We start from the raw sequence: 22605 nt of genomic DNA on the forward strand, positions 1-22605 counted from the left end.
TGATTTGAATACAATCATAAACAGTGTGTCAGCGACTCATTTGTTGATATTCTACTAGAGAGAGACTTGATTTGAATACAATCATAAACAGTGTGTCAGCGACTCATTTGTTGATATTCTACTAGAGAGAGACTAGATTTGAATACAATCATAAACAGTGTGTCAGCGACTCGTTTTTTGATATTCTACGAGACCTTGATTTGAATACAATCATAAACAGTGTGTCAGCGACTCGTTTGTTGATATTCTACGAGACCTTGATTTGAATACAATCATAAACAGTGTGTCAGCGACTCGTTTGTTGATATTCTACGAGACCTTGATTTGAATACAATCATAAACAGTGTGTCAGCGACTCGTTTGTTGATATTCTACGAGACCTTGATTTGAATACAATCATAAACAGTGTGTCAGCGACTCGTTTGTTGATATTCTACGAGACCTTGATTTGAATACAATCATAAACAGTGTGTCAGCGACTCGTTTGTAGATATATACGTTAGAAATGTCTCAGAAATATCTTGGAAGACAACGTCCACCCGCCTCATCATAACTACGTCAAGTCGTCGCGAAGTGGGCGACTGCTGTCAATCAAGACAAGAACAGAGCGATACAAAAACTCGTTCGTACCTCACTCGGTCAGACTATATCAACGCCAGCTGTTGATCAGGAAACATGAAAAGGACCAAGATGCCTGTGTGTAGTCGCTGAATGAACTCTTTATGTTGCATCTGTTCTATTTATGTGTATGTTTCTGTTGTGTTGTCTTTATATGAGAAAAGAGTCCTTGTAATCACAACTAATTTCAATATAGATCAATAACGCAGTCTTAGTCTTAGTCTTAGAAAGAACTGTTCATGTCGCTCCTTTATCAGCTGTTATGTTTCATTCTTTTAGTCATTTCGAAATAATCTACTTTGGTTGTTTGTTTTTTTTCAAGATTGCGATTGTACTGTAGATTTTTTTTTGTTGGGATTTCATATAGCCTCTGAGTCTATCTTTATGTAAAAATACAATACATGACGTCAATAATCACATGATAAGTTCAGTTTTCGATGCTTTCTCAAACGTCAAACTCTACCTACTATCATGGATACCTATCATATAGCACGAATATGGCATGTTAGTCGATGGAAAGTAATGCCAGTGTCGTTTGTTTGTTTGTTGTTTTGTTTTGTTGTCGTTGTTTTTTTGCACCTGTTTCCTAATGCCCATTGGTTGAGCTCAATCCGAAACTTAAACATATCGTTTACTAAAAGTCAAAGTTTGTAGATCAAAATGAAACAAACAAGACCCTTCCTGTTTCACTAGAGAGGTTGGAGGATTCGATTTGCCTCATTATCGATCAGTCGATTATTTCTTACACACTGGCAATTTCCGAATACTCCACTTTCTCCGATCTAAAATAAATCTGCGGATTTAAAAAAGGGAGAGTATCATGATTTTTTTTTTTAGTCATGTAAAATTTTTTGCCAATGAAATTAATGTCAAACTGCCCTATTCTGAAGCTTTGCAGTATTTCATTTAAATGTATCGCTGTTTTATTAACTTAAATTGCTGTCATAGTTTTAAAAAAATATTTAAGAGTTGCTAATGTTGTCAGCATATGTATAATACAATAGACCCAATAAATGCTATGATTATTATTATTATTAAGGTTTCAGATCTGCGTCTATCTTCTCTGAACAGGTCGAGATCTAATGACTAATATGTAGAGAAAACCATTCTCTACACAAGTGATGACAGTACACACGTTAAACTTCAACATAATAGATTTAACTTACCAACACTTCACCCACTAAAGGTGGGCGATACAATACGAACATTAAACCTGTTCTTACTTACCAGGTCAACTAAGCCGTTTTCACGATTTGAAACCACAGAGGTTACATTTACTAACAAGTAAAATATAAAATAAACTTTTTTTATATATATAAAAAGCAAAGCTTATCTAAGGGAAATAACTCCACGTCCACAACAAGTGTATGTCCAATAGGGACCTCAAAACTGGGAATGTCACTAAATTGAGAACCACTGATTAAAAAATCCGAGACTAAGTATGTTTCTTAATCAGGGGTTGAATTAGGGCAGGGCAGGCGGGACTAAGTTTTACGTCCGTGCGTCAACCCACTGCCTAGCCCTCCACAAATTAAACATTTTATCGGGCTTCAATAGGCATTATAAATATTTAAGACAAGCAAGAATGTATTGAAAAAAAAACATAAATGTATAAAAACTTCACACAAAAAAAGAAGAAATAAACATTTATCAAGGGGAAGAAGTACACATTTACAACTATATCTTTCAATAATGTAGAAGCTATTCTCTTTTTCTATATCAAACAAGAAAATAATCAATTACCAATAATTAATTGACTAATTAATTAACTTTTGTAATTGATGTATGTTTTCTTAGGTACAATAAATAATTGTGTAAACTTTCAACTTCATCCGAGAATGTGTGTGCGAGCAATAACGAGTAAATTATCTAGGGGGAAAAAACGCATGTATAAATGCGTTAAGATATTCTGAAAAATTAATAGTCTCCCTTGATTGTTTGGTATTTTTAAATTATTTATTATTGTGAAATTTGTAAAATTTTGTTTCATTTTGAAAAAAAAAATGCTTGCATAGTTAATTTTAAAAATGAGAAACGTAGATGTTGCATCAGAACTTTAAAAGATTAAAAAGAACATGAATACTGATTTTCAATATCTTTTCTAGTTTATGAGATTTAATCAGGGGTGTGTAGATTAGCGGACACATAGACTCATTGCGGTTACTTCCCATACCAAAACTTGTTTTATATTTGGTAGTAGGTCACACCAAAAAGCTGACTATATAGTTTTCTTTCGCAATAATCGAAAATCTACAATGTAAATGAAATCTTTAATAAATAAACAAATAATATAAAAAAATAAATAAAAATTTGCTGTACTAGAGGAACGAAATAAATCATGGTAGCCTCCCTTGTGGGTGGTGGGTCTCCCTTGCGGACAAGTGGACTAGATTTTAGGAACAATTATTATTATTTTAACTATTAGCGTCTAAATCTACCATAGAACTTGATGAGACCAATACATTGAAGAATCAATTGATCCAAAGAGGACGCCATTCAGGTTTTTCATCTTTTAATTTAAAATTGCAATCACCCAGATAAACCTTTCTACCTCCCCTCTCCCCCCCGTTATTCATTTTACCAACAATTTCCGGGCCCTTCCGAAACGGAATGCGCGGGGCCCAGTCTGGGTAGGGATAAGCGTAATGCCAAAATTAAGAGTTTGTATTACAAAATACATTCGTATTTACAATAAATTTTTATTAAATGAAATCTGACAATGACTTTTTTTTTAGCGTGTATGACATTTCAAAATGACAATTTCGTATATTTTTTCAGGACATTTTAATAAGTTTTCATGAGATTTCAATAATTTCAGGAGATTTCCAGAACTTTTTCGAATATTTTGCAATTTCATGAGATTTCCAGGAGGTCCTTAAAATCAGGAGTTCTAATGGCTTAATTTAATAGTTTACACCTAGAATTAGCGCGGGCCTACAAAAGTGCGGTGCCCACTGCGGCCGCATAGGTTCCAGTGGCCTAAAGCCGGCCCTGCAACTGGTCCAGATAAGTGATATGATCATAGCTTATTGAAAAAGCTAAAAGCATGAAATTGTGCTATACAAAAACAAATGGTAAAAATACTCATAATCACGCAGATTTATCATTTTTGGCCTAGTTCGATTACAAATTTAATGACATGAATAGTCCAAACTAATTTATCCAATGGACCTTATTCACCAATCGTAAACAAACAACATTTAGTCACGTGATCTTATTGATAAAACAACGGAGAAAACTGTCACGTGACAATCATCATGAATTAAACATTAGATCTCAAATTATATAGAAGAGATAGAGCACCACGTGCTAAATGTTGTTTGTTTACGATTGGTGAATGAGGTCCATTAAGCTTTATAGAAGTGTTTTTTTTTCAAGTTTTTTTTTAAAATGTTTTTCTTGTTTTAAATTTAATTTTTCAAAGTAATCTAAAGGGAAGTAATAATCTAAGATAAGAAAACTAGAAAAAACAAATCAATCTGAAGTAGAATTATGGAGCATTTAATGGCCACTCAACATTTTATCTGTAGCTAATACATCACAATTTATTTTGAATACCCCTCTCCCACATAATATTTTTTTTTAATTAACGCGTATGCATAGAGGGGTAGTTCTATTCATTATCTTAATCATTAATATTCAGAAATGTTCAGCTTCCGATGCCGTTAATGACCATTACGAATTATAAAGTACTAGTTATAATCATGATCTATTAAACCTAGAGTAAAATAAAATATATATTTATTAATTGCAAACATTTAAATTCTACGACCCAGAGGATATAGTATTGGTACGAAATAGCCAAGAACAGTAAGGGGAGTAACCCATGGGATACGAAACACCTGCTTATGACGTAGAACGTGGTTAAATGGCCTGATCAATTCTACCAAGTGATATTTTGGAAAAACATGTCAAGCCTTGCTTTACTGATATAGGGTGCGAATCCTGGGGGCAGGCACGCCAACGGGAGGGGCGGGGGGAGCAAACAAGCTCCTGGCGTGTAGGGGGGAGGCAAAAGAAGCCCAAACTTATTTAGTTGTCTGGGGCCCAAATATCTCTAGTTTGGAGCATGCTAGGGTGGTCCAGTGTAGTCCAGTATGATCCAGTATGATCCAGAGTAGTCCAGTATGGTCCAGTATTGTCCAGTATGTTTATTGCAGCCAACATAACTTTTTTATCCTTATAATATTGTAATAACTTAAGTGAGGCAACTCAACGAGGACATAGACGTTTATTTACATAGAGACATGACAAACACAAAGGGCATCTGCCTTGAGTACAGCATCTCCATATTGGCTCTCTACTTGGGCGGAAATCGTTAGTGCGCACCTTCTTTCTGTACTATCTTGGATGGCGGTGCGCATGGCAAAGTCATAACAATAGTAAGGGTGGTGAATGGGTGAATATGAATTTAGGAACAAGATGGATGGTGAATGGGGGAATGTGTATTGAGGGACAAGATGGGTGGTGAATGAGTGAATCTGAATTTAGGAACAAGATGGGTGGTGAATGGGTGAATGTGTATTGAGGGACAAGATGGATGGTGAATGAGTGAATGTGTATTGAGGGACAAGATGGATAGTGAATGATTGAATGTGTATTGAGAGACAAGATGGGTGGTGAATGAGTGAATGTGTATTGAGGAACAAGATGGATGGTGAATGGGGGAATGTGTATTGAGGAACAAGATGGATGGCGAATGGGGGAATGTGTATTGAGGGACAAAATGGGTGATGAATGAGTGAATGTGTATTGAGGGACAAGATGGGTGGTGAATGAGTGAATGTGTATTGAGGAACAAGATGGATGGTGAATGGGGGAATGTGTATTGAGGGACAAGATGGGTGGTGAATGAGTGAATGTGTATTGAGGGACAAGATGGGTGGTGAATGAGTGAATGTGTATTGAGGAACAAGATGGATGGTGAATGGGGGAATGTGTATTGAGGGACAAGATGGGTGGTGAATGAGTGCCTGGGGGGTGGAGCAAAAGAGAGCGTAGATGAAAGAAAAGAACAACAACAAAAAAAAGAGGACATAGTGTTATTCAGTTCAAAGCCATATGTCTTATCAAACACACGCACATAATCAGTGACATAGTCAAACAAATGTACACAGCCATAAAATAAATACAAACATAGGAATATTAGATCAACTTTCGTGTGACCATATAGAACACTTACAATTCAAACCTTGAGAAAGATTTGTTAAAAAGAACCTAGCTAATATTATGTATAATCAACATGAATTCCAGAATCATTTATGTCTTAAAATATACTTTTAAAGCATTTCTGAATTGTATAACATTAATATCTAACACTGGGTGGATACTATTAGAACTAATATTTTATTAATTAGACTTTTCACGATTAAAACAAAAATCTAATTCATTGTCTTTAAAACTTTCTTAGGTAATTGGCATACCTGAACAAGACACCAGGCCTTGAACCCAGGACGAAGAAGGAATCATCAAAAGACTTGGCAATGAGTCATGCTGGCGCCTTAGTGTGAGCAACTTGTGGGTGCTATTGGTAAAAACAAAACTTCATGAGACTCGAACGAGTTTCTTTCACGTTATTCTGTCGTCTGCCGAAGTTATTTTTGCTTTTTTCAGTCGAACCCGCAGTCAGAGGTCACTAGGTCAGTCAAAATTCAGAGAACACTAGGTCAGTCAGAATTCAGAGGTCACTAGGTCAGTCAGAATTCAGAGGTCACTAGGTCAGTCAGAATTCAGAGGTCACTAGTGTTCAGTTCATTAATTTCCTCTGCGATGCTTGTCTTTGACCTTGTTCAGCAATGACTGAGGGAGGAGTCCGAGTTCCACATTATCTCCCATGTGACAGGTTACTGTGACCGGATCATGCGACGGAGACTACGTCCTTGGGATGACCTGTCAACACAACCATCTAATCTGCTCCCTTCACTGTGGAGCTCTAGTCGAGTCGTTGTACTAATTAAGGTCCACCTGGCATGCTCTCTATTGACCCTGGTCATGGCCTTAATGCCGGCCACGGGGTCAAGCCAGGAATCTGCAAATGGCACCCAAGATTTCTCAGAAATAGTATTCCACAACGCGTCAGCGACGTTTTCCGGTCCCGAGATCTTCCGAATCAATTCCACGTCTTCGGAGATATCCGGAAATGATGCAAGCGTCCACAACAGCCCGTCGGTGTCGGTGGAAGAGGACATACCTAGGGAGTACCCCACAGCCCTGGTCATCGCCAGCTCTGTAGCGGCTGTCAGCATTCTCGTGTTTTTCTTCCTAGCCTACTGCTGGCACACCCACCAGCTGGACAGCCGTGCCAGGAAGCTGGCCATCAGACTAGCAGCCGACGCCGAGCAGGGAGCCCGGCGTCGGAGCTGCGTGGCGCCTCCGTCGAGGAGCCACATCAGGGCGCCATCCGTCTCCGAGCCGTCGCCCGACCGCAACCACTACGAGGCGCTGGCCTTGGAGGACGACTTGGGCCAGTATAGCGACTGTGGTAGGAGCTCCAGAGGCGTGTCTGAGAGCGAGGCTGGAGACAGCGAGGACATGTTTGGCCACCCCCACCTGCCAGGGATAGGCGAACGTGGGCGGAGCTTTACCAAAGGAGTCAGAGGCGGACACAAAAAATGGAATCGGTCTAGAAAACACTCATCTGGTGCCAGCCTAGACAAAAGAGATTCGGCCGTAACTGATAAAGAAATTTTAACCCATTTTGCAAGCAGAAGGCATTCCACATTTTTTATTTAATATCAGCTTCACTGTGATCCCATTGTCTGCAAAACAAATATTTTAATTTCATGTTGAACTTAATATTTTGTTCTATTGTTATCATCATTCATTTCTTTGAGTCTAACAAATGAGTGATTTCCCCCTCATAACTCATATGTTTCAAGGGAGTTAACTGTGTATGAATTTCAACAATGCAACATTTATTGTGTTATTGCCCTTAGCTTGAACGTTTGTTGTGATGTCTGGTATTTTGGTTTCCCGAATTTGAATGATTCTTATTTTAGTAAAGAATTTGTTGAGTTGAAATACTTTGGTTTGGGCCGTTTTTTTTTTGTTTTTACAGATGTTCAAAAAGACAGTCTATTTTTAATTTATTATACCGTTAAAACATTTAAACATAAGAGCTCTGTGTGAATTTAATTGTAAATAATTACACAGACTCTTTTGGATTTTTTAACTCTATCTCTCCATACTTATTTTCCACGTTCCAATGAAATTCTTCATTTTGCTTATTAGCGTTTCACTCCCCTGTTAGGGTTAAACTTCAATAACTTTTTCTATGTTATCAGAAAACATTTTATTAGGCATAGAATTATAGAAGACTACATTCTCTTTTTATATAATAGTAATTAAAGTTTATGAATCCAAAAATGCAATTGATGTAATGAGGTCTAATCAACATTGGTATCGTCAATTAGATGAGACATTATGTGTAGTTCCATGAAAAGTAGAACATTAAATGTAATATTTATTTACCATAAGTGAGAAACTAAAAAAGTGTCACCTATTTGCAAGCACCAAACCTTAAATACATAATGCTACATCTCTTCCCCCCTTTTTCGCTTTACTGAGAAGTTATTGTGAATATTTGATGTTCAGGTCTTTTAACTTGCAGACGTTCTTTCAAAACAGAAGTTAATTACGCCCCTTGTGTCGTCCAATCGTTAATCTAGGAGTGCATGTTAGTCATTGGCTGATTCCGCTGAGTTACAAAGTCTCTTTTGACATCTTGCCCGCCAAAACAACTCAAACTCATCACACGCTTTGCTCATTTTCAATCGTCGGTCCTTCCATGGAGATGGTTCAGATCTATCTTAGAAACATAAAAGTGTCGTCTGGCAAATGGGAAGTAGGAACGGTTACTGTGTTAATGCTTAGCTTGTTAGGAAAATTACTTCCCTTTCTCAAGGAGCTTGTCTCATTTATTCCTTCTAGAAACAAAACTATGTGTAAAAATAGATTTTCCCATTTATAGGGCTAGCTATATAACCAGCCAGCACAAGTGAATTAATTTGAACTAGGTCGACCCAGGAACATTATTAAATACAAAAGAAAAAATCCATTCCTTTATTTTGACACATATGTCTATAGAAAATAATGCCCAACACAAGTGAACATTTCAGTTGTAACTTTCTAGTTTAGTTTAAAACTATAAAAACAAACTTTTTTCTTTTCAACAATGTAAAGTTTATTGATATTGTCATAGATAAGACAACAGCCTGGATTGAGTTAAAATATCAAAGTGTACATCATGTCAAGCAGAGAGAGAGAGAGGGGCTGGATCATACAATCAACTTATTATACAGTCTAGAGAAAACAAAAAACATGGTACAGCTTGCTCTATTTATATATATTTTATTTATATATATATGTGTGTACAGCCATTTATACATACATTGATATATGCAAGAAGAAATGTACTCCAAGAGTGTAAGAGTCAGGTATATGTTACTAGGCTATAGTATGACACCAGTGAACCATACACTGTACACAAAGTAGTACCACGCTGAACTTCAAAGACCACTTACTCAGGAGGAAATGTTGAATTTTCTGGCATGTTACCACATTGGATATGAGTTCACATTTGGACAACATCATACACTAGATCATACATTAGATTTTCTCTGGGCTACATCCAACCACATCTTGACCACATCCACTAGATCAGTTTTTAACTACATTCAACCACATCTTGACCTCCTTCACTAAATCATAACCAAACTACATTCAACCAATTCATGACCACATCCACTAAATCATATAACTACATTCAACCACACCTTGATCTCACACAAGTTTACATGTTGGCTATATTCATCCAGGCCATGACCACATTAAGAACATTGAATTGAAAAACCCAATGAAATGTTCAGTGCAGTACACGAAGTACACACATATGACACATGTAACAACAACAGAACCAAGATTCAGTTGAACATAATAGTTTCTGTTCCTATCTTCTGAACAAAGATGAAACAGAATGGGACTCACAAATAATATATAAATAAAGAAAACATCTTGCGAATGAAAAGTAATGTTAGTTTACTGGACCTTGAATCCATAAACAAATAAATAGCCCATGAATACCAGTGTTTATTTGGCCCTATATGAAAAGCTTACATTCAAACATATCAAAGCAACAAAAAAAAATAATGGTCTGTAGAATGCAAAGTGATCTGCCATTTGTGAATTCAAGAACGCAGTCATAACATAATGAATTTGTCCCTATATAGCTCATTTTCTAAAGCTAAAAAAACAAACTGACAAAGCAAAATGCCCATTTGAAGACCAAATGTTATAAACATCACTATACAGACATCTAATGATGATGCAGTAATCTATCAATGATGTGGTAAACACTCAATGAATGGATGTCACTGAATAATAAAGACATTAATTAATGATGTAGACATCATGGTAAATCACCCAATAAATGGACATACTCAATGATATAGATACCAATCACTGATATAGACATCAATCAATGATGTGGTAATTATTCAGTGCTACTGCTTGTCTGTGCATTTAATATTTTAACAAGCACCTTCAGGCATTAATAAATATCAGGGGTATTAAAAAATACGCACAAATAACCCAAAGCCCAACTAATGATGGTGTCCAGTGTCTACATTAAATGACATCCCCTTAAACAGGAAGTGACCACATCAACACATAAGATTGCTGTATCTAGGTGATGACATATCCAATGGGATTTTTCTAATGACAAAATAATATGCAAGGACAACAGAAGCACAAAGAAATCACATACTCAATCTTATATACATATAAAGCATCGACACACATTACATGCCCATACCAAAAAATCACCGGCCAGGATCAAGAAAGAAATACAAAAATTACTTTTTAGTAGAAAATTATGTATGGCAGATATACTTTCTTATAATAGACAGTCATTATCAGGTCTATACACTAGACATAAATAGGATAGTATATATTAGATAAGTGAAGAATTGTACAACTTATATACTGATATCAACAAAATTGCTATTTGTTGAATTCAAAGTTTAAATGAGGTAATTATGGCCACTTGTACTTTTCAGTGATTAAAAAAAACATTTACAAAAAAATACATTTTATTAAGACCTACAGTGAAAAAAAGGTTCCTAATATAAAACCTAGCTTTAATGTTATCTGGCATGAAAAAGATAAAGAAAAGTACATCATAAAATACATGCTACAAGGCGCAAGATATTTATGATAAAAAGTTAGGCATTAACAAAATAGCCTTACGATGTCCAATCAACTGCTTCATTTCTGCAGTAAAACAATTTGGATTGACTTCCCTTGCAGAGTAAAAAAAAAAGAGTATGGGGTAGATGGAGAATTTCACTTTGTTTCCATTAAAACTTGAATGTGTTATAAAAAGTCATAAAGTTGAGTATGAAAACATCAGCACGTAGCATTCCAACAGGAGAAAGAAAAGAAAAACATTGCACACTCTTGAAATATCAGTGTGGAGTAGACCAAATGGTGCTATCAAACAACATTATGCAGTTGGGTAACATTGCAAGGCCCTGCTTGACATGGAGAGTAAAACAATATACGTTTACACACAACACACAAAATGTAAGGATAATGGGGCATTAAAAATCTAGCAGCTTTGATATGAACATTAAAAAAAAGGAATAACATTGTTGCATCAGCTTCCTGACAGAAACAGTGATAACAGTCTTGATGTAACATCCAACAATTTCCATTAGCAACCTCTTTACTAATGTAATGTAATGTAAAATGGAATTCCAACACAACTGTTACATTTTTTACTTTTGGGCAAGGTTTATAATTATATATATATATATATATCTGATATATATATAAACATAGGTATTTTATATTAAACCAGGCTTTTCTGAAGTTCAAACAAAGCTGAGTCCAAAGACAAGATTATGAAGTTTGAAAAATTGAAACTCACAAATCTAGAAGTAATACTATAAAGATAAAAAAAAATATCTAACGACAGAGAAAAAAATAGCTGCCATGAGTCAAAAGAAATAATGTAGATTTATAAAGATTCTCCCACTCTCTTCTCTGTGTCTCTGTAAGCAGAGTAGTTAAGTCCATAGGCTATCCGTCAACAAAACAGATCTGGAAATGAAAGAAGTCCTCATTTTTTTCTCTCATGAACAAATGTTTATGGTTCCTGGTTATCACAATCACATGACAGCTTCCCAGGATGCAGCTTGGCACCACCACTGATGCAAGGAACACCACGGTTCTTATTATGCATGTTATTCTCACCGCCAGGTCAGCATCACAATCAATTAACCCAGACGTGGGCTACAACATGAAGGCTGCTAAATATAGCTGTAGGCACCAACAAATAAAATGGCCCTTGGTCAATGGATCAGCATCTGCTATACTTTTGTCTCTGGTCCACATGACTCTTGCTTGAAGGACTCCTGGAGCCTTTCCAGAAAGTTGGCACAAATGTGGCCAAAGACCTTACTGTACCATTCAGGGCTGCGTCCCCTGGTAAGAAAATAGAACAAACATAAATTATTTAAACATATTAGGTTTATTTTTTAAATATTCTATGATTTGTCTCTCCCTATCTGTATTATTACTATCATTTCTAATGAGGGGGTTAAAGGTCATGTAACTGATTGGATTGAAATACAAGGATGATAAACTGCACTAAAGTCTCTTAAACAAAATCCACTGAAGAATGTTACAATTTGACAGTCATGCAGCACTATCACACTTCAACTGGCAAAAGAATATAAAATAGTACCCCTTTCAGACCTTGCAATCTATGGGGCAAATGACATCTGTTTCTATGGCCGACGGTTAAGGGGGTTGTCATGTGGATGCACAATGACCAACCAACAGCTATTACTTTTTCCAACTACTGTCAGGTACCTAATTAGAGTTGGGTGGACACAGGACTTAAAACCTTGAATTAAAAATTTAAATCCCAATCTTCAAGAATCAAACCCAGGACCACTTGATTCAAAGGTCAAGCTCTTTACCACTTGGCCACCAAGCATATACTAAGGCAGGCATGTCAAACATTACGTCCACTGGCTGCATGCAGCCCACCGCCACTTTGGAAGTGGCCCCCTAGGTCACCTCAAAAATTATCAAAATAATGTTAAATTAATAAGCGTTTAAAAGTTACCACTAATTATCAGGTAAAATATTTAATGCCAAAAATTTTTTTTTTTTTTTATTTGTGTATCTCGATTTTCATTTGGCTCCTGAAAATGCTGCTGATAATGTGCAACTAGAGCTGATAGAACTGCAGTCAAATTCTTTGTTTAAAGTGAAGTATATAGAAGTGGCTGTGCCAGAATTTTACAGTTATTAGCCTGAATGGTACATCAAATTGCGGTAATTTGCAGCCGGAATTCTAGCAATGTTTGCAAGCACTTATCTCTGTGAGCAGTTCTTTTCTATAATGAAGGCTATAAAAACACCTCAACGCTCGAGATTATCAGATCAAAATTTGTTAGTGATGAAAGTGTCAGTGGCCAACAAAACTTCAACCTGATTATTAATAAACTAGTATCCCAGAAAAGATGTCAAGCATCAGGACTACGAAAATAATGCTTAATCATAGTAATTTAAGTAACGATATAATATTACAAATTTAACTAACAAAGCCACAGGTGTTCCATTCATTATTGTATTCTATTGTATTGTTTCTAATTTACATAAAACTAGTAGGCTATGTTTTCCAACTGATTTTTGGCTGCGGCTCTTTATTGAGTTTGACATGCCTGAACTAAGGTATATTCAGGTTCCCAGGTTCAATCCTCTCATGAAAGATCAGCAATTTTATAACAATTTCTTTATATTTTCAAAATTTGCTTGATTTGAAGTATGTTAGTTTTTATGTTTCTTTCATTGAAAAAAAATGTTTCTACATTGAGAACAAATCTGGACTGCTGAAATAGACTGTTTTGTCTAGGAATGAAACCCTCTCCTAGTAATGGAGATATAAGGAGAGACAAATATCTCTTATTGTCTCTAATTGCTGTAAGATGTATTTTGATCAATCAGGCAATGAATCAAGACAAGATGTAGATGCATTAGTTTTACGCTGCTGTTTCTGACAAAGCCAAATGTCCTCTCACTGTGAGCTCTATCTGATTGACTGGCAATTTTGATTAATTAAACATTTTTTTCCCACGAAGTTTAAATCACTTTAAACTGAGCAAAAGATAAATTTTAAATGTAAAATCTAAATGGGCATAGCATTATGTTTGAATGACTGCCCAGAAATGTTTTGTAAACTATTTTGATGATTATTATGACCAGGGACTTACCGTGTGTCTACCCGAGTTATATAGGTTACTCTTGACCGTCCTGATCCGCATGGCTCCATGAGAATAAATGAGCCTAAGTCAATGGCCCATACTCCTTGAATATCCATGTTCTCTGAATGTTCAACAGACATAGTGACCAGTGCACAGGCTCCCTTATTTAGATCACTTCGCCAATATCTGAAATAAAGTGGTATAGGTGCTAATGCATATTGTTATAACCAATAGGCAATCTTTTATAAAGGAATTATATACTGAAACAATGCTTGGTACAGAGCATAAAGAAAATTAGCTTTTGGCTATGGAAAATATTCGTAAAAAGTCTGATTGCAACAAAGAAAAAAAAACTTAAGCTGGCATAGTTCTCACTTTTAAGTTCATTTAAAAAGTAGGTTTCAACTAGCTATAGATTTACTGGGCAGACTGGGTTATATAGTCTAGGAGATGGAAATTCTGATATAAAACCTAGGACTTTCTGTTGTTCCCATCTGTCTCAGACTTCTGTGCCACTGTGGACTGCATTTAGTGTAAAGAGTGGTATTGGCCTGCATGAGACAATTATCACTTTGAAAATACTCTGCGCAGGCTGGAGGCAATACAGTAAATAAATCTTTGGACTCAAAGACAAGCTTTATTATTATTATAGCTCAATATGTATGTAAATGACGGATCTGCATGGTTTATACTTTATTTTTATTAATATATTCAAAGGATTAAGCCACCCCTTTCCTGATCCCCCATCTATTTGCTATAAAAAAAAAAAAACAACAACAGCACAAGTGCAGCAAGAACTAAGTTAATAAAATTTAAAGATATATTTCTTGGTATATAGCCTCAAGAGCAAAGTTCTTCAATTAACTCCCAAACAAACAAGATTTTTTTAAAAAGTGTAAAGGTTGGTTATCCATACACTGAGGCGACAAGGAAAATATTCAACTGAAAGATGTCAAAATCTGAGTCTTCTGAAGTGGTGTGGTTATTGCCCTTAACTTTCCATGGTTACACAGACTTTATTTGTTTATCACTAGAATGGCTGCCTGTTTGTGTATGCTTTGGTCTCATGACATGATATTTTGAAGTATGAACCCTGCACGCTTTCACTCCCTGCTGTCCTGCAAGAGGTATGAGCTAGCATCCTGCAAGAGGTATGGACTAGCGTCCTGCAAGAGAGATGGACTAGCGTCCTGCAAGAGGTATAGGTTAGCATCCTGCAAGAGGTATGGACTAGCGTCCTGCAAGAGGTATGAGCTAGCATCCTGCAAGAGAGATGGACTAGCGTCCTGCAAGAGGTATAGGTTAGCATCCTGCAAGAGGTATGGACTAGCAAGTAATAATCTCTATTTCTGAAGCAATGTTAACAAATTAAAAAACAATTTTGTAAGAAACATACGACTCAAACGATTTCATAAATAACAGATGACTCACCTCAAAACACAGTAATGTCTGGAAGGATGTGGTGCCATGCTGCTCAACACATACTGAAATATATCCGAGTGTGGATCCAGCCTTTCCAGAACACTCCAACTGAGTAGATCCTCATCCCAAGTGTGCCTGGAATCATACATTTTACTGATTTCATCTACTGGTCATACTTTAGTTCAATCATTAGCTACCAGTATAACAGGTTCACTAAAGGTGTAGCGTTCATGCTTAATCAGAATGATTTTTAATTCATATCAAAAACTTAACAAACAATTGTTTTAAAAGTTCTTAAATCTTGTTATTGGGTTTATTTTAACAATGATTTTTTAAATAGAATTTGGTTCCACTGTTTACTTCCTTGCTATTTACTGTCTACTAGAACAGGAACAGACACTTTCAGCAAGGAACCTGAGCAGTCCCAGGGTACACCAGCTCCAACGACAAAAAAAGTAATGTACATGAGTTGTTGGTCAGATGATACCATAGTGAACAGTTGACATCATAAATGTGATGTACAGAATTCAGCCCAAAGTCAACAACGTTGCAGAAATATAGATAAATATCAGCTGTCCTATAGACAGCTAAGTCTTGGTGGACAATGTAGTTAGTTCTTTGTGATAAGATAAGCTTGACATAATTAATAAATAACCTGTAACTCTCACCTCTCATGCATAATTCTGCGCAAAACTTCAATGGGTGGAGCTTCAATATCAACAACAAGTTTCCATTCCTTGAGTGGGCAGTCGTCCATTGGCTTTCGATAGAAGACCTCAACATCATTAATGACCATTCCAGGTATCCAGCCACGATTCTTATCATGGGCTTCCTGTAGCATTTTTAAAAAAAATTTTATACTGGTTACCTGAGTCTACCTACGGAGATGGTTTATCATTGCTCTAAATAAGTCTGGACTCAGCATACATTATCACAGCTTCATAAAAACTTTTTTGAAATATTGAAAGAGTCTAAATATATACAATAAAAAATTTGTTTTATTAACCTTTAAAACCATCTGAATTCTTTCTTGACCAAAAGCCTTCACATCAGCCGGAGAGTTGCCAATGTCTTGAAGTGGAGCAGGCTCCAAATGAGCCAATGAAGTACCTTGGAGTTGTCGAAAGATGTTGGCTGGAATCTGTGGTTTGGTGGAATGATGTTTAAACATTACAAAAGTGCTTAGTTGAAGTACTAAACAAAAGCACATCATTTCAAACGGTGAAAAATGGAGCAACAACTAAAAATTAAATTATGGCTTTTATATAGCGCTACTTTCATGCTTATGGCATGCTCAGAGCGCTTTGGTCCAATCTTTGGACCAGTGGGGGTATCTAGGAGAAGGTTTTTCCGTGCTGCCTTTAGGTGCTCGGTAAACACAACTCTGCCAGAGTTAGGTATCGAGGCTCGAGCCCCTTTCATAGGTAGCCAAGCCAAGCTAAGTTCAAGCTCACTTAGCCTCTCGACCACGCTTCCCATATGGAATGGCAGTAATAAATCAAGTGAATGTCATTTAGTTCTTCTACAGAATTTATTTTTATTTTCTGTGATACAGTAGACATGTGGCAAAGTGACATAAACCATTTGGCCACCTGAAGGGCTCAAGTTTGAATTTTAATGAAATGAAGCCAAAGTAGTGTATGCCAAAATATCTACAGGCTGGCAGCATGGAAACCTGCCAGATACCATTTCCCCACACATTTACATAAGAGATTGGACCAGAGCACTCTGAGAGTACTATAGGAGCATGGGGGAAACACACTACACAAAAACAAAATCTTAAGTTTTCAGACGTTCCTTCAAGAAAGAATAAAAATGTCAAGTAAGACAAGTGAAAGTAAAGTGAAAGTAAAGTGAAAGTACTATGGAGAATACAAAACCAGTTTCTAATGATCAAGTGATACAACATTACATTGTTTGGCCTTCTTCAATCGTATTGACTATAGTTCATCTTGTAGAACACTTTTTCATATGACTGTGGAGCCCCTATTTTGGAGAGATACCCCCATCCACATATACAGCATATACACACAAACAAAGAAGGAAGATAAGTTATTCCAAATGGACAGACATAGAAGAAAGTTTTTAAAACAATATGGCTCAAAAATGTTAAGCTCTAAACTCATTCACACACCACACAAATGTTAGACTCTATACACATACACACTCTACAATGTAAGCTTTTCTTTCATATGGGCTCAAGAGTCTTAGTGGTGCTCTTTTGTTCAGGTTTTCAAAAGCAACACCACACTAGTCTTTCTATGCACAAGATACATTAGCCTCAAAGTAGCAGTACAAATGAAGAACTATAACACTTAAAGTATCAATATAGAGGCAGGTCTATAACACTTAAAGTATCAATATAAAGGAAGGTCTATAACACTTAAAGTATCAATATAGAGGCAGGTCTATAACACTTAAAGTATCAATATAAAGGAAGGTCTATAACACTTAAAGTATCAATATAGAGGCAGGTCTATAACACTTAAAGTATCAATATAAAGGAAGGTTTATAACACTTAAAGTATCAATATAGAGGCAGGTCTATAACACTTAAAGTATCAATATAGAGGAAGGTCTATCAATATAGAGGCAGGTCTATAACACTTAAAGTATCAATATAGAGGAAGGTCTATCAATATAGAGGCAGGTCTATAACACTTAAAGTATCAATATAGAGGAAGGTCTATCAATACAGAGGAAGGTCTATAACACTTAAAGTATCAATATAGAGGAAGGTCTATTGCACGTACAGTAAACAGCTTCTTGCACTCTGTTATCATCATCAGCAAACACTCGTGCGCAGCTTTCTGTTCTAATATTTCCCTCGGATCTGGAATGCCTGGAGAATTTTTACGATTTCTTTTTGGGGAACCTGTGTAGCGCGGGCCGAGCTGAAATACTGTAGGGGTAAAGCAGACGGCCAGATTGCTTGCGTTCATCTGAAATGAAAGTTAATTGTCAATGACATTATTTTTTTAAATATGAAAAAAAAAATAAAGGTTAATCACACAAAGTGTGAGCCCTGAATTATTTCTGTACCTGATGATCAGATTCATGGGAGGAAATATCGCTGAGAAACAGAAGTATGGACTGCAGCACTTCCCGATTCTCATCAGGCAGAAGTAGAATGGCTGCTTGAATGGCCTCCAGTCTTTGTGGCTGCGGAACATCTGCAACACAGTGTCAATAAAAGATTTTTAGATTTTTAACGATTGCAAGTTTAATATAAAAAAAGATTACAAAGCCTGTGCATAAAGCAGGTAAGATTTAAAAAAAAAAACATTTTTAGAATGACTAAAAGACAATAACTAACTTGTGTGTCAACAAGACCTAACTTATAAATCAAAGTCACAATTTAACTTACATGTATAAATGCTTCGGAATGTTTCAGACATTTTGTTGGTCAGCAGACACTCTGGCAAGTCTCGAAAATATGTTTTCAGCATGTCTGCCACGTTGTATGCATTAGCATCTTCAAAATCTGAGATTTCTGTTGTCACGTAGATAATCAAATTAGAAATGAGATACTCAAATTTCACTATCCATAATAAATGTGAAAACGTTCTTAAGATATCAACAAATTGTTTTGCTCCTCACTTTGATCTATCCCTTCACAAATTAATTGAATGAATCATTGAAATTGCTAGATTAAAAAATACTATCCAATAATGTTCACATTTAATATATTTTATAGTAGTTTTTCTGTGCTGTGTTTGAAATATGGTTTGAAATAGTACACATTTATTTTTCATTCTAACAAAATTCAGGTGCTGACCACTGCAGACAGTGTAATGGACACAGGCAAATCCTATTGATAGAACCAGCTGCTTATTCAGACTGAATTCTAAAGTACTAAAACAAATCCTACTTAATACAGTTGAGTTCAGTTCATTGGACCAGTCAGTTAGAACGGTGAAATTGATTGTGTCCTGATGTGGTCTCAATAATACACCATTTGGAAAAGTAGAGAAAAAAAAAAAGATGGGCTTTATTATCTGCTGTTTGATCTGACCCCATCTTGTTAGCATTAACTTTTCCAATAACTCAAGTAAGACATACATCAAGATACTCTGAGATAAAGTACTGGTGTGTCAATGAGATCTGAACTCTGAGATAAAGTACTGGTGTGTCAATGAGATCTGTACTAGAAAATTTTCTATGAATAAAAAAGTTTTTAAATTACCAGGATGAGCTTCCAAGTGGTCACGTAACTGCTGTATTTTGGACTTTACTCCCGACTTCCTGAAGATTCCTACTGCATTCTGGGATGTTCTCCTGAGATATCTCATGGCATAGAGGACACACTGGGGAAGTGGTTGACCTGTCCTCTGGGCCATCACAGTGAATGGGACACCAAAGACATTTTTACCACTGAAGTCAGGAGGCTAAGTTGTTTGAATGAAAGAATTCATTTCTTTTTAAAATTTAATTATTTTATTTTTTAATTTTAAAGTATCTTAAAAAGACATGTAATTCTGTATTGTATAAAAACAAAGACAGGTAGGTGTCACCATGCAGTGTCTAGCCATCATGACACTTCATGACATGACAATAAAAATCAATCCATACCAGACCAACTGTTGCCAGGGTTACTGGAGTCCTGCAGAATGGCAGAGAGGAATAGAGACTGTCAGCAAGTCATGTGTGGTGCCCCATAGGTCCAACAGACTAAGGGGCATATGATGATAATGAAGAATTTCATCCTCAGTGAGGGTGGAAGAAAAAGGAAATAGATAAGGAGGGAAAAAAAAAAGAACCACTGGGGGGGGGGGGTGCCATTCAGAGCAGAGTTCACTGCCCTTGGTGGACTAAGGAGAATAGTTTAAACAAATTGCTTATGCTTGAGAGAAGGTAAAGATTCCAGCTGTAACCTCCTCCTTTAGTTGCTGTAGCAGTATCTCTCTGACTGGACTACTGTACAAAAAAACTCCTTCATTTAAAAACTCTAACTTGAGAGACGAACTGTATTTCAATAAGGCCAAGGGACAACATATACAAAAACATGAAAACTTAACTTCATCGTTTAGCAAACTGACCTTTTTCTTCATGAGTTTAGCCATCATCCAGTTCCAGCCAGATTTATTGACTGGAAGATACTTCTCCATGATGGAAGTGAGCTTCAGGAGGGAGAGTTTCTGAAGCCTGACCAGCTGACTGACAGTCAAGCTGTTAATTTGCATGGCGCGACATGTCACATCTGGTCGGTGACACTTCTGGAAGCTATTCCACCTGAGTTTCTTTCTTCTTCTATCTCTGCGGACAGGAAATAATTTTAAAATTAAAAGTAAAGTTACAAACAAACAAGATTACTAAGAGTGTTTCTGTTATCACACATGTTCAGCAATCTGAGCAATATAACTGCTTAACATAGGAAGGCTGCCTTGTCCTGCAGTATGTCTGTTGGACTATTGTTTGGTCCTCTTAATGGTCCAGGGTTCGTACCCTGCTCGCTGCCATCCCCTGTCATCCTGTCATCCTGTGGGAGGTTTGGGCTAGGATGTAGATTATCTTCAGCTCTGAAGGAACACCGGAAAGGTAACTTTAAAAAAAATTATTTTAGAATAATTGTAACTCATATAGTTCCTCAGCTATCTCAAGGTAAACAAAAACAATATATCAATGCAGTTACAATGCAATACATTAAAGATTAATTACTAATTATTAAATATATAATAAACCAACCCTGAAGCTCTGGTCAGTGAGTGACCAACACCAGAGTCCCTCCTCTCCATGCAGGCGTGAGTGATCTGATCTAAAGAGTCATCATGAGAGAGGTCAGTCAGGCCGACCTCCTGGTCACTCCCAGAATGAGAGCTGTCCCCACCGCTTGACCCGCTGCTGCTGTTGTCCTCCACAGATTCCTCCGCAGGGCCGCCCATGATGCCGCCAGTGGACATGGGCGACGATGGGGACAGGGCAGAGTCTGAGTTGGGTGACACTGGGCTGTCCAGCTCGAAGGGCAGTGGTTGAGAGCGGGTCATGTCAACACTTAATGACCTCTGGGGAGTCTGTCTTGTGTGCTGACTGGGTGGTATACCTGTTGATGGAGCGATGCATTTAGTTCAATTCTCATCATGAAGACATTGTGATACGCATGCTTTTTTTTTTAACCATAAATTGACTGGGCACAGTGACAATGAATAGAAGCACTGCAAATTAAAAGTCAAAAACTTTAACTGGGGCACTGTGATTTAAACTTGGGAGTTATAAAATGGATTAAATGTATTTTTTTAATGATACATTGTGAATTCAACAATACACACACAACAATTAGAAATGTGGATGACAATTGGTCACCATGACAACTATGGACACTACAATCTAATATGAACTCTTGGCATTGTGGATTTAAAAAAAAACAAAAAAAACACGACATTGTGATGAATCGTAATGAAAAACAAAACAATGACGTTAAACAATCAGGGCTGACCTTAGGCATAGGCAAACTAGGCAGCCGCCTAGGGCCTCCGATTAATGGGGGCCTCGCAAAGGACAATACAAAAACTTAGAAACAAATGACATGATTAGGCCTACTATAAGGCAAGAACGCCTAAACAGTCTAGTAATGATATCTATAGCACCCGATGTTGTCCATCTCTGGATGATTCACAATATATTCCAGTCTTTTTTTTATCATCAAACCACGAAAAGTTTAAAAGTCTTTAAGGTTTATGACATCCACACAAATTTGTCTAAGAAGCTTATGGAATGCTTGTTGAACACTAAGGAAATTGTCATAAAGGTTTATAGGCTTATAAATTTTAGTTTTATGTGGATATCGATACAAATGTTTTATCAAATGCGATATTTGTTTTTATTTTTCTATTCTTTTTTTTTTTTGGGGGGGGGGGGGCACCTACTACACTTTGCCTATAACTTATGGCCAAAACTAGAATGATACTAATAGTGATTTCTGTGATTGTGATATGCTTTCAAAATCAAAGCTAAGAGAAAAAAATCTATTAATAAGGTTTTCAATAGAATTTTACATTTTCATCAAAATAAATAAAAAACAATATTAGGCTACATAGAGAGTTTATGTTGTCACACAAAATCAGAGGCGGCCCCCGTCAAAGTCGGATCCCTGTCGGATCCGCCAATTCGCAAGGAATATTCAAACTGTGATTTTGTTTTGATTGTCAAAAGTAATAATGTTTCAAAGATTCATTTGGCGTTGTAAAAAAATGGACGACGGGGGATGGCAGCGAGCAGGGTATGAAACCGGGACCGTCGAGATAATCAGTCCAGCCCGCTAACTGCACGACCAGGCATTGCTGTTAAATTAATA

General features: G+C 36.6%; 2 protein-coding genes across 10 annotated transcripts in view; one reads left to right on the forward strand and one right to left on the reverse strand.

Annotated features, from left to right (window-relative positions):
- Positions 1 to 8108, forward strand: part of LOC106078545 (uncharacterized) — a 171731-nt gene extending 163623 nt beyond the window's left edge. For all 5 annotated transcript variants that reach the window (XM_056037951.1, XM_056037950.1, XM_056037952.1 and 2 more), the window contains 2 exons: positions 6029 to 6249; positions 6328 to 8108. In XM_056037951.1, coding sequence (XP_055893926.1) covers positions 6478 to 7350 — 873 coding nt within the window. In that variant the 5' untranslated portion in view covers positions 6029 to 6249; positions 6328 to 6477 and the 3' untranslated portion in view covers positions 7351 to 8108. The remainder of the gene's footprint in view (positions 1 to 6028; positions 6250 to 6327) is intronic.
- A 667-nt stretch (positions 8109 to 8775) lies between these two features.
- LOC106078540 (uncharacterized) overlaps positions 8776 to 22605 on the reverse strand; it is a 187743-nt gene continuing 173913 nt past the window's right edge. For all 5 annotated transcript variants that reach the window (XM_056037941.1, XM_056037942.1, XM_056037943.1 and 2 more), the window contains 11 exons: positions 21000 to 21354; positions 20354 to 20570; positions 19501 to 19702; positions 18682 to 18807; positions 18357 to 18487; positions 18068 to 18256; positions 16321 to 16455; positions 15983 to 16146; positions 15324 to 15449; positions 13902 to 14078; positions 8776 to 12102 (listed from right to left, as the gene is read on the reverse strand). In XM_056037941.1, coding sequence (XP_055893916.1) covers positions 11988 to 12102; positions 13902 to 14078; positions 15324 to 15449; positions 15983 to 16146; positions 16321 to 16455; positions 18068 to 18256; positions 18357 to 18487; positions 18682 to 18807; positions 19501 to 19702; positions 20354 to 20570; positions 21000 to 21354 — 1937 coding nt within the window. In that variant the 3' untranslated portion in view covers positions 8776 to 11987. The remainder of the gene's footprint in view (positions 12103 to 13901; positions 14079 to 15323; positions 15450 to 15982; positions 16147 to 16320; positions 16456 to 18067; positions 18257 to 18356; positions 18488 to 18681; positions 18808 to 19500; positions 19703 to 20353; positions 20571 to 20999; positions 21355 to 22605) is intronic.

The sequence above is a fragment of the Biomphalaria glabrata genome, chromosome 8 (assembly GCF_947242115.1).
Source record: "Biomphalaria glabrata chromosome 8, xgBioGlab47.1, whole genome shotgun sequence".
NCBI lineage: Eukaryota > Metazoa > Mollusca > Gastropoda > Planorbidae > Biomphalaria > Biomphalaria glabrata.